This window comes from Oncorhynchus kisutch, linkage group LG16 (genome assembly GCF_002021735.2).
Source record: "Oncorhynchus kisutch isolate 150728-3 linkage group LG16, Okis_V2, whole genome shotgun sequence".
Lineage (NCBI taxonomy): Eukaryota > Metazoa > Chordata > Actinopteri > Salmoniformes > Salmonidae > Oncorhynchus > Oncorhynchus kisutch.
The window spans coordinates 3,475,478-3,492,268 of NC_034189.2; the positions used below are offsets into that span (position 1 = coordinate 3,475,478).

The 16,791-nt window shown below is 46.9% G+C and overlaps 1 protein-coding gene across 1 annotated transcript in view; it reads left to right on the forward strand.

Moving 5' to 3' along the window:
• LOC116354052 (zinc finger protein basonuclin-2) overlaps positions 1-13,472 on the forward strand; it is a 55,881-nt gene extending 42,409 nt beyond the window's left edge. The window contains exons 4-8 of the mRNA XM_031793054.1: positions 842-907; positions 11,208-11,417; positions 11,718-12,170; positions 12,303-12,830; positions 12,951-13,472. Of these exons, the coding sequence (XP_031648914.1) occupies positions 842-907; positions 11,208-11,417; positions 11,718-12,170; positions 12,303-12,830; positions 12,951-13,472 (1,779 nt within the window). The remainder of the gene's footprint in view (positions 1-841; positions 908-11,207; positions 11,418-11,717; positions 12,171-12,302; positions 12,831-12,950) is intronic.
• Positions 13,473-16,791: the final 3,319 nt, after the last annotated feature.

The window sequence follows — 16,791 nt, forward strand, 5'->3', positions numbered from 1 at the left end:
GACCAAAATGCAGCGTGGTCAGTGTTCAACATGTTTAATCAAGACCATACACGAGAACACTACAAAATACAAAACAACAAATGTGAAAACCGAAACAGTCCTATCTGGTGCAATGACACAAAGACAGAAGACAATCACCCACAAAAACACAGTGAAACCCGGGCTACCTAAGTATGATTCTCAATCAGAGACAACTAACGACACCTGCCTCTGATTGAGAACCATACTAGGCCGAACACAGAAAAACAACCTAGAAACACAAAACATAGAATGCCCAACCACCAACACTAAAACAAGGAAGACACAAAATAACTATGGTCAGAACGTGACAGTTAGAATCACATTTAGTGGTGACTACAGCTGTGAGTCTTTCTGGGTAAGTCTCTAACAGCTTTCCACACCTGGATTGGACAATATTTGTCTATTATAAAAAGTCTTAAAGCTGGTCTTTGAGGTTGAATCTGTTTTTGACATTGACTGCTCAACTGAGAGACTTTACAGATAATTGTACGTGTGGGGTACAGAGATGAGATTGTCCTTAAAAAATCATGTTAAACACTATTTTTGTGACTTGTTACATTTTACTCCAGAACGTATTTAGTCTTGTCATAACAAAAGGGTTGAACACTTAACACTCAAGACATTTCAGCTTTTCATTGTTAATTATTTTCAAAAAACGTTCCATAACCAAAATGAAATGTAGACAATATGGGCATTGACGCAAAATCTCAATTTTTTAAAACTCTGTAACACAATAAAATGCAGATCAAGTTAAGGGGTGTAAAAACATCCTAAATGATCTTCTGTGTTCTAACAGCTCACAACTATTTATGCGTTGCAGGTTCTATACATTCTAAACAGTCTGGGGTGGACCCTTCAAGACTACTGTAGAGGATACATACTACAGGTAGGGGGAGAGAGGATACATACTACAGGTAGGGGGAGAGAGGATACATACTACAGGTAGGGGGATAGTGGATACATACTACAGGTAGGGGGATAGAGGATACATACTACAGGTAGGGGGATATAGGATACATACTACAGGTAGGGGGATAGAGGATAGAGGATACATACTACAGGTAGGGGGGATAGAGGATACATACTACAGGTAGGGGGATAGAGGATAGAGGATACATACTACAGGTAGGGGGGATAGAGGATAGAGGATACATACTACAGGTAGGGGGGATAGAGGATAGAGGATACATACTACAGGTGGGGGGGATAGAGGATACATACTACAGGTAGGGGGATAGAGGATACATACTACAGGTAGGGGGGATAGAGGATACATACTACAGGTAGGGGGATAGAGGATACATACTACAGGTAGGGGGGATAGAGGATACATACTACAGGTAGGTGGATAGAGGATACATACTACAGGTAGGGGAGATAGAGGATACATACTACAGGTAGGGGGATAGAGGATAGAGGATACATACTACAGGTAGGTGGATAGAGGATAGAGGATACATACTACAGGTAGGGGGGTAGAGGATAGAGGATACATACTACAGGTAGGGGGATAGAGGATACATACTAGAGGTAGGGGGATAGAGGATACATACTACAGGTAGGTGGATAGAGGATACATACTACAGGTAGGGGGGATAGAGGATACATACTACAGGTAGGGGGATAGAGGATACATACTACAGGTAGGGGGGATAGAGGATACATACTACAGGTAGGTGGATAGAGGATACATACTACAGGTAGGTGGATAGAGGATACATACTACAGGTAGGTGGATAGAGGATACATACTACAGGTAGGGGGATAGAGGATACATACTACAGGTAGGTGGATAGAGGATACATACTACAGGTAGGGGGGATAGAGGATAGAGGATACATACTACAGGTAGGGGGATAGAGGATACATACTACAGGTAGGTGGATAGAGGATACATACTACAGGTAGGGGGGATAGAGGATAGAGGATACATACTACAGGTAGGGGGATAGAGGATACATACTACAGGTAGGGGGATAGAGGATAGAGGATACATACTACAGGTAGGGGGGATAGAGGATAGAGGATACATACTGCAGGTAGGGGATATAGGATACATACTACAGGTAGGGGGATAGAGGATACATACTACAGGTAGGGGGGGTAGAGGATACATACTACAGGTAGGGGGATAGAGGATAGAGGATACATACTACAGGTAGGGGGATAGAGGATAGATGATACATACTACAGGTAGGGGGATAGAGGATAGAGGATACATACTACAGGTAGGGGGATAGAGGATACATACTACAGGTAGGGGGATAGAGGATACATACTAAAGGTAGGGGGATAGAGGATAGAGGATACATACTACAGGTAGGTGGATAGAGGATAGATGATACATACTACAGGTAGGGGGGTAGAGGATAGAGGATACATACTACAGGTAGGGGGATAGAGGATACATACTACAGGTAGGGGGATAGAGGATACATACTACAGGTAGGGGGGATAGAGGATACATACTACAGGTAGGTGGATAGAGGATACATACTACAGGTAGGTGGATAGAGGATACATACTACAGGTAGGTGGATAGAGGATACATACTACAGGTAGGGGGATAGAGGATACATACTACAGGTAGGTGGATAGAGGATACATACTACAGGTAGGGGGGATAGAGGATAGAGGATACATACTACAGGTAGGGGGATAGAGGATACATACTACAGGTAGGTGGATAGAGGATACATACTACAGGTAGGGGGGATAGAGGATAGAGGATACATACTACAGGTAGGGGGATAGAGGATACATACTACAGGTAGGGGGATAGAGGATAGAGGATACATACTACAGGTAGGGGGGATAGAGGATAGAGGATACATACTACAGGTAGGGGGATAGAGGATACATACTACAGGTAGGGGGATAGAGGATACATACTACAGGTAGGGGGGATAGAGGATACATACTACAGGTAGGGGATTAGAGGATACATACTACAGGTAGGGGGATAGAGGATAGAGGATACATACTACAGGTAGGGGGATAGAGGATAGAGGATACATACTACAGGTAGGGGGATAGAGGATAGAGGATACATACTACAGGTAGGGGGATAGAGGATACATACTACAGGTAGGTGGATAGAGGATACATACTACAGGTAGGGGGGATAGAGGATAGAGGATACATACTACAGGTAGGGGGATAGAGGATACATACTACAGGTAGGGGGATAGAGGATAGAGGATACATACTACAGGTAGGGGGGATAGAGGATAGAGGATACATACTACAGGTAGGGGGATAGAGGATAGAGGATACATACTACAGGTAGGGGGATAGAGGATACATACTACAGGTAGGTGGATAGAGGATAGATGATACATACTACAGGAAGGGGGGTAGAGGATAGAGGATACATACTACAGGTAGGGGGATAGAGGATACATACTACAGGTAGGGGGATAGAGGATACATAATACAGGTAGGTGAATAGAGGATACATACTACAGGTAGGGGGGATAGAGGATACATACTACAGGTAGGGGGATAGAGGATACATACTACAGGTAGGGGGGATAGAGGATACATACTACATGTAGGTGGATAGAGGATACATACTACAGGTAGGTGGATAGAGGATACATACTACAGGTAGGTGGATAGAGGATACATACTACAGGTAGGGGGATAGAGGATACATACTACAGGTAGGTGGATAGAGGATACATACTACAGGTAGGGGGGATAGAGGATAGAGGATACATACTACAGGTAGGGGGATAGAGGATACATACTACAGGTAGGGGGATAGAGGATAGAGGATACATACTACAGGTAGGGAGGATAGAGGATACATACTACAGGTAGGGGGATAGAGGATACATACTACAGGTAGGGGGGATAGAGGATACATACTACAGGTAGGGGATTAGAGGATACATACTACAGGTAGGGGGATAGAGGATGGAGGATACATACTACAGGTAGGGGGATAGAGGATAGAGGATACATACTACAGGTAGGGGGATAGAGGATACATACTACAGGTAGGGGGATAGAGGATAGAGGATACATACTACAGGTAGGTGGATAGAGGATAGAGGATACATACTACAGGTAGGGGGGTAGAGGATAGAGGATACATACTACAGGTAGGGGGATAGAGGATACATATTACAGGTAGGGGGATAGAGGATACATACTACAGGTAGGTGGATAGAGGATACATACTACAGGTAGGGGGGATAGAGGATACATACTACAGGTAGGGGGATAGAGGATACATACTACAGGTAGGGGGGATAGAGGATACATACTACATGTAGGTGGATAGAGGATACATACTACAGGTAGGTGGATAGAGGATACATACTACAGGTAGGTGGGTAGAGGATACATACTACAGGTAGGGGGATAGAGGATAACATACTACAGGTAGGTGGATAGAGGATACATACTACAGGTAGGGGGGATAGAGGATAGAGGATACATACTACAGGTAGGGGGATAGAGGATACATACTACAGGTAGGTGGATAGAGGATACATACTACAGGTAGGGGGGATAGAGGATAGAGGATACATACTACAGGTAGGGGGATAGAGGATACATACTACAGGTAGGGGGATAGAGGATAGAGGATACATACTACAGGTAGGGGGGATAGAGGATAGAGGATACATACTACAGGTAGGGGGATAGAGGATACATACTACAGGTAGGGGGATAGAGGATACATACTACAGGTAGGGGGGGATAGAGGATACATACTACAGGTAGGGGGATAGAGGATACATACTACAGGTAGGGGGGTAGAGGATAGAGGATACATACTACAGGTAGGGGGATAGAGGATAGAGGATACATACTACAGGTAGGGGGATAGAGGATACATACTACAGGTAGGGGGATAGAGGATACATACTACAGGTAGGGGGATAGAGGATACATACTACAGGTAGGGGGATAGAGGATAGAGGATACATACTACAGGTAGGGGGGTAGAGGATAGAGGATACATACTACAGGTAGGGGGATAGAGGATAGAGGATACATACTACAGGTAGGGGGGATAGAGGATACATACTACAGGTAGGGGGGATAGAGGATACATACTACAGGTAGGGGGGATAGAGGGTACATACTACAGGTAGGGGGGATAGAGGATACATACTACAGGTAGGGGGGATAGAGGATACATACTACAGGTAGGGGGATAGAGGATACATACTACAGGTAGGGGGGATAGAGGATAGAGGATACATACTACAGGTAGGGGGGATAGAGGATAGAGGATAGAGGATACATACTACAGGTAGGGGATAGAGGATACATACTACAGGTAGGGGGATAGAGGATACATACTACAGGTAGGGGGGATAGAGGATACATACTACAGGTAGGGGGATAGAGGATAGAGGATACATACTACAGGTAGGGGATAGAGGATAGAGGATACATACTACAGGTAGGGGGATAGAGGATACATACTACAGGTAGGGGGATAGAGGATACATACTACAGGTAGGGGGATAGAGGATACATACTACAGGTAGGGGGATAGAGGATAGAGGATACATACTACAGGTAGGGGGGTAGAGGATAGAGGATACATACTACAGGTAGGGGGATAGAGGATAGAGGATACATACTACAGGTAGGGGGGATAGAGGATACATACTACAGGTAGGGGGGATAGAGGATACATACTACAGGTAGGGGGATAGAGGGTACATACTACAGGTAGGGGGATAGAGGATACATACTACAGGTAGGGGGGATAGAGGATACATACTACAGGTAGGGGGATAGAGGATACATACTACAGGTAGGGGGGATAGAGGATAGAGGATACATACTACAGGTAGGGGGGATAGAGGATAGAGGATAGAGGATACATACTACAGGTAGGGGGATAGAGGATACATACTACAGGTAGGGGGATAGAGGATACATACTACAGGTAGGGGGATAGAGGATACATACTACAGGTAGGGGGGATAGAGGATACATACTACAGGTAGGGGGATAGAGGATAGAGGATAGAGGATACATACTACAGGTAGGGGGGATAGAGGTTAGAGGATACATACTACAGGTAGGGGGATAGAGGATAGAGGATACATACTATAGGTAGGGGGATAGAGGGTACATACTACAGGTAGGGGGGATAGAGGATACATACTACAGGTAGGGGGGATAGAGGATACATACTACAGGTAGGGGGATAGAGGATACATACTACAGGTAGGGGGATAGAGGATACATACTACAGGTAGGGGGATAGAGGATAGAGGATACATACTACAGGTAGGGGGATAGAGGATACATACTACAGGTAGGGGGATAGAGGATACATACTACAGGTAGAGGGGATAGAGGATAGAGGATACATACTACAGGTAGGGGGATAGAGGATACATACTACAGGTAGAGGGATAGAGGATAGAGGATACATACTACAGGTAGGAGGATAGAGGATACATACTACAGGTAGGGGGATAGAGGATACATACTACAGGTATTGGGGATAGAGGATAAAGGATACATACTACAGGTAGGGGGATAGAGGATAGAGGTTACATACTACAGGTAGGGGGATAGAGGATACATACTACAGGTAGGGGGGATAGAGGATACATACTACAGGTAGGGGGGGATAGAGGATACATACTACAGGTAGGGGGATAGAGGATACATACTACAGGTAGGGGGGATAGAGGATAAAGGATACATACTACAGGTAGGGGGATAGAGGATACATACTACAGGTAGTGGGGGTAGAGGATACATACTACAGGTAGGGGGGATAGAGGATAAAGGATACTACTACAGGTAAGGGGATAGAGGATAGAGGATACATACTACAGGTAGGGGGATAGAGGATAGAGGATACATACTACAGGTAGGGGGGATAGAGGATACATACTACAGGTAGGGGGGATAGAGGATACATACTACAGGTAGGGGGATAGAGGATACATACTACAGGTAGGGGGATAGAGGATACATACTACAGGTAGGGGGGTAGAGGATAGAGGATACATACTACAGGTAGGGGGGATAGAGGATACATACTACAGGTAGGGGGATAGAGGATACATACTACAGGTAGTCGGATAGAGGATAGAGGATACATACTACAGGTAGGGGGGATAGAGGATAGAGGATACATACTACAGGTAGGAGGATAGAGGATACATACTACAGGTAGGGGGATAGAGGATAGAGGATACATACTACAGGTAGGGGGGATAGAGGATACATACTACAGGTAGGGGGATAGAGGATACATACTACAGGTAGGGGGGATAGAGGATACATACTACATGTAGGGGGATAGAGGATACATACTACAGGTAGGGGGATAGAGGATACATACTACAGGTAGGGGGATAGAGGATACATACTACAGGTAGGGGGATAGAGGATACATACTACAGGTAGGGGGATAGAGGATACATACTACAGGTAGGGGGGATAGAGGATACATACTACAGGTAGGGGGGATAGAGGATACATACTACAGGTAGGGGGATAGAGGATACATACTACAGGTAGGGAGGATAGAGGTTACATACTACAGGTTGGGGGATAGAGGATAGAGGATACATACTACAGGTAGGGGGATAGAGGATACATACTACAGGTAGGGGGGATAGAGGATACATACTACAGGTAGGGGGATAGAGGATACATACTACAGGTAGGGGGGATAGAGGATAGAGGATACATACTACAGGTAGGGGGATAGAGGATACATACTACAGGTAGGGGGGATAGAGGATAGAGGATACATACTACAGGTAGGGGGATAGAGGATACATACTACAGGTAGGGGGATAGAGGTTCCACACTACAGGTAGGGGGATAGAGGATAGAGGATACATACTACAGGTAGGGGGATAGAGGATACATACCTACAGGTAGGGGGGTTAGAAGATAGAGGATACAGGTAGGGGGATAGAGGATACATACTACAGGTAGGGGGGATAAAGGATACATACTACAGGTAGGGGGATAGAGGATACATACTACAGGTAGGGGGATAGAGGATACATACTACAGGTAGGGGGGATAGAGGATAGAGGATACAGGTAGGGGATAGAGGATACATACTACATATAGGGGGATAGAGGATAGAGGATACAGGTAGGGGATAGAGGATACATACTACAGGTAGGGGGATAGAGGATAGAGGATACAGGTAGGGGGATAGAGGATACATACTACAGGTAGGGGGATAGAGGATACATACTACAGGTAGGGGGGATAGAGGATACATACTACAGGTAGGGGGGATAGAGGATACATACTACAGGTAGGGGGATAGAGCGATACATACTACAGGTAGGGGGATAGAGGTACATACTACAGGTAGGGAGATAGAGGATACATACTACAGGTAGGGGGGATAGAGGATACATACTACAGGTAGGGGGATAGAGGATACATACTACAGGCAGGGGGGATAGAGGATAGAGGATACATACTACAGGTAGGGGGATAGAGGATACATACTACAGGTAGGGGGGATAGAGGATAGAGGATACAGGTAGGGGATAGAGGATACATACTACATATAGGGGGATAGAGGATAGAGGATACAGGTAGGGGGATAGAGGATACATACTACAGGTAGGGGGATAGAGGATAGAGGATACAGGTAGGGGGATAGAGGATACATACTACAGGTAGGGGGATAGAGGATACATACTACAGGTAGGGGGGATAGAGGATACATACTACAGGTAGGGGGGATAGAGGATACATACTACAGGTAGGGGGATAGAGGATACATACTACAGGTAGGGGGATAGAGGTTACATACTACAGGTAGGGGGATAGAGTTTAGAGGTTACATACTACAGGTAGGGGGATAGAGGATACATACTACAGGTAGGGGGGATAGAGGATACATACTACAGGTAGGGGGATAGAGGATACATACTACAGGCAGGGGGGATAGAGGATAGAGGATACATACTACAGGTAGGGGGATAGAGGATACATACTACAGGTAGGGGGGATAGAGGATAGAGGATACATACTACAGGTAGGGGGATAGAGGATACATACTACAGGTAGGGGGATAGAGGATACATACTACAGGTAGGGGGATAGAGGATAGAGGATACATACTACAGGTAGGGGGATAGAGGATACATACTACAGGTAGGGGGATAGAGGATACATACTACAGGTAGGGGGGGTAGAGGATAGAGGATACAGGTAGGGGGATAGAGGATACATACTACAGGTAGGGGGGATAAAGGATACATACTACAGGTAGGGGGATAGAGGATACATACTACAGGTAGGGGGATAGAGGATACATTCTACAGGTAGGGGTGATAGAGGATAGAGGATACAGGTAGGGGATAGAGGATACATACTACATGTAGTGGGATAGAGGATACAGGTAGGGGGATAGAGGATACATACTACAGGTAGGGGGATAGAGGATACATACTACAGGTAGGGGGGATAGAGGATACATACTACAGGTAGGGGGATAGAGGATACATACTACAGGTAGGGGGATAGAGGATAGAGGATACAGGTAGGGGGATAGAGGATACATACTACAGGTAGGGGGATAGAGGATACATACTACAGGTAGGGGGATAGAGGATAGAGGATACATACTACAGGTAGGGGGATAGAGGATACATACTACAGGTAGGGGGATAGAGGATAGAGGATACATACTACAGGTAGGGGGATAGAGGATACATGCTACAGGTAGGGGGGATAGAGGATACATACTACAGGTAGGGGGATAGAGGATAGAGGATACATACTACAGGTAGGGGGATAGAGGATACATACTACAGGTAGGGGGATAGAGGATACATACTACAGGTAGGGGGGATAGAGGATACATACTACAGGTAGGAGGATAGAGGATACATACTACAGGTAGGGGGGATAGAGGATACATACTACAGGTAGGGGGATAGAGGATACATACTACAGGTAGGAGGATAGAGGATAGAGGATACATACTACAGGTAGGGGGATAGAGGATAGAGGATGCATACTACAGGTAGGGGGGATAGAGGATAAAGGATATATACTACAGGTAGGGGGATAGAGGATACATACTACAGGTATGGGGGTAATGGATACATACTACAGGTAGGGGGGATAGAGGATAGAGGATACAGGTAGGGGGATAGAGGATAGAGGATACATACTACAGGTAGGGGGATAGAGGATACATACTACAGGTAGGGGGGATAGAGGATACATACTACAGGTAGGGGGATAGAGGATAGAGGATGCATACTACAGGTAGGGGGATAGAGGATACATACTACAGGTAGGGGGGATAGAGGATACATACTACAGGTAGGGGGATAGAGGATACAGGTAGGGGGATAGAGGATACAGGTAGGGGGATAGAGGATACAGGTAGGGGGATAGAGGATACAGGTAGGGGGATAGAGGATACAGGTAGGGGGATATAGGATAGAGGATACATACTACAGGTAGGGGGATATAGGATACATACTACAGGTAGGGGGATAGAGGATACATACTACAGGTAGGGGGATAGAGGATACATACTACAGGTAGGGGGATAGAGGATAGAGGATACATACTACAGGTAGGGGGATAGAGGATAGAGGATACATACTACAGGTAGGGGGATATAGGATACATACTACAGGTAGGGGGATAGAGGATACATACTACAGGTAGGGGGATAGAGGATACATACTACAGGTAGGGGAATATAGGATACATACTACAGGTAGGGGGATAGAGGATATAGGATACATACTACAGGTAGGGGGATAGAGGATACATACTACAGGTAGGGGGATAGAGGATACATACTACAGGTTGGGGGATAGAGGATACATACTACAGGTAGGAGGATATAGGTTACATACTACAGGTAGGGGGGATAGAGGATAGAGTAGAGGATACATACTACAGGTAGGGGGATAGAGGCTCCTACTCTGTAGTGAATCCTCTAGCATGGCGGTGCAGTGCCTTAGACCACTGCACCACGCAGGAGGCCCCACACTGTGGTATTTACCCCAGGAGATATAGGAGTTTGTTTTCAAATTCTCAGTTTCCACCTCATTTTGTGGGCAATGAGCACATAGCCTGTCTGCTCTAGAGAACCAGGTCTGTCTATAGTGGCATTTCTCAATAGCAAGGCTATGCTCACTGAGTCTGTACTGTCTCCCCCCCCCTCCCCTCTCCCCCTCTAGAACTCGTCCGGCAGCGTATTGGAGCGTTGGACAGTGGTCTGTCATAAGGAAGAGATTGTGACTCTACAGCAGTTCCTGAGGTTTGGAGAAACACGGACAATCGTAGAGCTCATGACCTTTCAGGACTCACTGGGAAATGACCTCTCTGGTCCCTCCTCCTCCCGGACGGTCTCCAACATCCAAGCATTCATTGAGAGCAACAGGCAGAGCGTGCATTTTGAGATGGGCAGTCCTGTGAGTGTTCACCATTTTGAGAAGGGCCACCATTTTGAGAAGGACATTCCGGCGACTGGGCACCATTTTGAGAAGGGCAGCCCTGCTACCATCCACCATTTTGAGAAGGGCAGCCCTGCTAGCATCCACCATTTTGAGAAGGGCCACCATTTTGAGAAGGGCAGCCCTGCTAGCATCCACCATTTTGAGAAGGGCATTCCGGCGACTGGGCACCATTTTGAGATGGGCAGCCCTGCTAGCATCCACCATTTTGAGAAGGGCCACCATTTTGAGAAGGGCATTCCGGCGACTGGGCACCATTTTGAGAAGGGCAGTCTGGCCAATCTCCATCATTTTGATAACTTTCCTGCCAGTCTCTCTATGCTCCTCCCATTCCAGTTCCATAGCCCCTCCCCCTTGCAGGGTTTGGCCCCTCCCACCAGGCTGGGTGGACTACGGAGGCCCGGGAGGGTCAAACGGAGCGATGGACCACAGCACCAGTCAGAAAGCAGCGTGTCTGAGTCTGTGTCTCCATATGGTAACCTGATGAGTCCGGTACCAGCTGCCGTTAACGGTCTAGGAGGAGAAATAGGAAACGGAACTGGGACCAAGACGATGGAACCTAAACCTCAACACAACGAGTCACCGACGAGGTCGTCGTCAGGGCTGCCACACCGTGACCACGACCAGCAGCAGCCGGCCGGTAACCATGACGGTCAACGCCTCCACCGTCGTCGACTCAGTTATCTAGTAACCAACCCTGAGCTACAGAAGGAGAACTTCGGGCTGTCCAACAACAACAGCAACAACACCTCCTCCCTCTCTTCCTCCTCCTCCCTCTCTTCCTCCTCTCCATCCTCCTCATCCTCCTCTCTTTCTAAGCTGGCCCAGAGCCTGTTCCGTATAGTGTCCCGCCCCTCCTCATCCTCCTCCCTCCGTAACGACAGGCTCTTCCCTGATGTGTCCTCTCCCCCCTGCTCCTCCTCCCGCCCTAAGGGCTGGCTCTTCCCTGACGTGTCCTCTCCCCCCTGCTCCTCCTCCCTCCCTAAGGGCTGGCTCTTCCCAGAGGTCTCGCCCTCACTCCGTAACGACAGGCTCTTCCCTGACGTGTCCTCTCCCCCCTGCTCCTCCTCCCTCCCTAAGGGCTGGTTCTTCCCAGAGGTCCCGCCCTCCCTCCGTAAGGGCAGGGTTTGCTGTGGTGCCTGCGACAAGAGCTTCTATGACAAAGGAACCTTGAAGATCCACTACAACGCGGTACACCTGAAGATAAAGCACAGGTGCACTGTGGACGGGTGTGGTATGGTGTTTAGCTCACTGAGGAGCCGCAACAGACACAGCGCTAACCCCAATCCCAGATTACACATGGATACACTTAGACATGCAGCAACACCACACAGGGACAGGGAGACCGCAAACACACACACACGACACACACACACCTGGAGTCAACACGCACACACCTATGACCATCTCCATAAACAACAGAGGTGCCACAACACAGCCACAGCCGTACCCCTAAACCACCCCCAGCATCCACAACAGCAACGACAACACACCCCTCTGACTCACCTTTCAAAACCCACCCCAGCCCCCCACCCAGAGCCAGACAAACCCTCCAGCCCAGACCCCTACAGGGGGCCCATCTTCCCCAGGACAGGGCATCCCTCAGTGGGCATCACTGCTCCTCTGTCCTCCTTCCAGACCCAGCTATTGGATTCTTCTCTGGGAGAAGTCCAACCACTGTCTCAGTTCTACCGTGCTACACAACAGACCTCCCCTCTTCCCTCCTCCTCGTCTCTGTTGGACCAATTGGCTTCTTCCTCCGGGTCAGTGGGAGGGGCCAAGGCTCTCGGATCATCCAATCAAGGAGGTTGGTGTACTTCCGCTGATCCTGCTCCCAAGAAGAAACCCCGGAAGTCTAGCATGCCTCTTAAGATGGAGAAAAAAGTAACTGTCTCAACGGAGGAGTGCAGACGACAGGGGGAGGAAGAGGAGAGAGAGGAAGAGGAGGGAGAAGGTAATAGGACAGAGGCTGTTAAAACAGGTCGCTAGGCAATGAGGGACTCCAACTTCACAAAATGTTCTGGAACAGAGACGCAATAAGGGAGGAAGATGGAGTGGAGGATGAGAGACAGAACATGAGAGAATGAGGAGGAGGATGGATGGATGAGAGACAGAACATGAGAGAATGAGGAGGATGGATGAGAGACAGAACATGAGAGAGGACAGGAGGAGGAGGATGGATGGATGAGAGACAGAACATGAGAGAATGAGGAGGAGGAGGATGGATGAGAGACAGAACATGAGAGAATGAGGAGGAGGAGGATGGATGAGAGACAGAACATGAGAGAATGAGGAGGAGGAGGATGGATGAGAGACAGAACATGAGAGAATGAGGAGGATGGATGAGAGACAGAACATGAGAGAGGACAGGAGGAGGAGGATGGATGGATGAGAGACAACATGAGAGAGGACAGGAGGAAGAGGAGGAGGAGGATGGATGGATGAGAGACAGAACATGAGAGAGGACAGGAGGAAGAGGAGGAGGAGGATGGATGAGAGACAAAACATGAGAGAGGACAGGAGGAAGAGGAGGAGGAGGAGGAGGATGGATGAGAGACAGAACATGAGAGAGGACAGGAGGAAGAGGAGGAGGAGGAGGATGGATGAGAGACAGAACATGAGAGAGGACAGGAGGAAGAGGAGGAGGAGGATGGATGAGAGACAAAACATGAGAGAGGACAGGAGGAAGAGGAGGAGGAGGAGGATGGATGAGAGACAGAACAGGAGGAGGAGGAGGATGGATGAGAGACAGAACATGAGAGAGGACAGGAGGAAGAGGAGGAGGAGGATGGATGAGAGACAGAACATGAGAGAGGACAGGAGGAGGAGGATGGATGAGAGACAGAACATGAGAGAGGACAGGAGGAAGAGGAGGAGGAGGAGGATGGATGAGAGACAGAACATGAGAGAGGACAGGAGGAGGAGGAGGAGGATGGATGAGAGACAGAACATGAGAGAGGACAGGAGGAAGAGGAGGAGGAGGAGGATGGATGAGAGACAAAACATGAGAGAGGACAGGAGGAAGAGGAGGAGGAGGAGGAGGAGGATGGATGAGAGACAGAACATGAGAGAGGACAGAACATGAGAGAGGAGGAGGAGGATGGATGAGAGACAGAACATGAGAGGAGGAGGAGGGGACTGATCCCTCCTTCTTCACTTGTTTAATGATCACATGTTCACTTGAAGACAGTCAGGTCTATACAGTGTCCCAAATGGAGCCCTATTCCCTATATAGTGCACTACTTTAGACCCTATTCCCTATATAGTGCACTACTTTAGACCCTATTCCCTATATAGTGCACTACTTTAGACCCTATTCCCTATATAGAGCACTACTTCAGACCCTATTCCCTATATAGAGCACTACTATAGACCCTATTCCCTATATAGGGCACTACTATAGACCAGAGCCCTATTCCCTATATAGTGCGCTACTTTAGACCCTATTCCCTATATAGGGCACTACTATAGACCAGAGCCCTATTCCCTATATAGTAGACTACTATAGACCCTATTCCCTATATAGTGGTACTACTATAGACAAGAGCCCTATTCCCTATATAGTACACTACTTTAGACCAGAGCCCTATTCCATATATAGTACACTACTATAGACCAGAGCCCTATTCCCTATATAATGCACTACTATAGACCAGAGCCCTATTCCCTATATAGTGCACTACTTTAGACCCTATTCCCTATATAGTGCACTACTTCAGACCCTATTCCCTATATAGTGCACTACTTTAGACCCTATTCCCTATATAGTGCACTACTTTAGACCCTATTCCCTATATAGTGCACTACTATAGACCAGAGCCCTATTCCCTATATAGTGCACTACTTTAGACCCTATTCCCTATATAGTGCACTACTATAGACCAGAGCCCTATTCCCTATATAGAGCACTACTATAGACCAGAGCCCTATTCCCTATATAGTAGACTACTATAGACCCTATTCCATATATAGTGGCACTACTATAGACCAGAGCCCTATTCCCTATATAGTACACTAGTATAGACCCTATTCCCTTTATAGTACACTACTATAGACCAGAGCCCTATTCCCTATATAGTGCACTACTATAGACCAGAGCCCTATTCCCTATATAGTACACTACTATAGACCAGGGCCCTATTCCCTATATAGTGCACTACTATAGACCAGAGCCCTATTCCCTATATAGTACACTAGTATAGACCAGAGCCCTATTCCCTATATAGTGCACTACTATAGACCAGAGCCCTATTCCCTATATAGTACACTACTATAGACCAGGGCCCTATTCCCTATATAGTGCACTACTATAGACCAGAGCCCTATTCACTATATAGTACACTACTATAGACCAGAGCCCTGTTCCCTATATAGTGTTCGATAATAATCAATAGTGTTGCATGGTGAAGGGGGACCTGATCCTAGATCAGATCTTCTACTCTGAGACTCTTTGTGAATAAGGGCCAAGATCTTCTACTCTGAGACTCTTTGTGAATGAGGGCCAAGATCTTCTACTCTGAGACTCTTTGTGAATGAGGGCCAAGATCTTCTACTGAGACACTTTGTGAATAAGGGCCAAGATCTTCTACGCTGAGACTCTTTGTGAATAAGGGCCAAGATCTTCTACTCTGAGACTCTTTGTGAATAAGAGCCAAGATCTTCTACTCTGAGACACTTTGTGAACAAGGGCCAAGATCTTCTACTGAGACACTTTGTGAATAAGGTCCAAGATCTTCTACTCTGAGACACATTGTGAATAAGGGCCAAGATCTTCTACTCTGAGACACTTTGTGAATAAGGGCCAAGATCTTCAACTCTGAGACACATTGTGAATAAGGGCCAAGATCTTCTACTCTGAGACACTTTGTGAACAAGGGCCAAGATCTTCTACTGAGACTCTTTGTGAATGAGGGCCAAGATCTTCTACTGAGACTCTTTGTGAATGTGGGCCAAGATCTTCTACTGAGACTCTTTGTGAATATGGGCCAAGATGTTCAGTGAGTGTACTGGCAGTTCATAAGCACTGAATGCAATCAAATATCAAACGGGAAGAAAAAATTATCATCAATGCAAATTTAAAAACCAGGCATATTTGTTTATTTAAGTGTCAAGCCTGATCTAACAGGGGAATCTGACTGAAATGGGATCAAGGTAACAGGGGAATCTGACTGAAATGGGATCAAGGTTATTATCGTTCATAATGCTAGCCAGTGAGCTGAAGGTTGGAGGAAGTACACACTTCATAATGCTAGCTAGTGAGCTGAAGGTTGGAGGAAGTATACACTTCATAATGCTAGCTAGTGAGCTG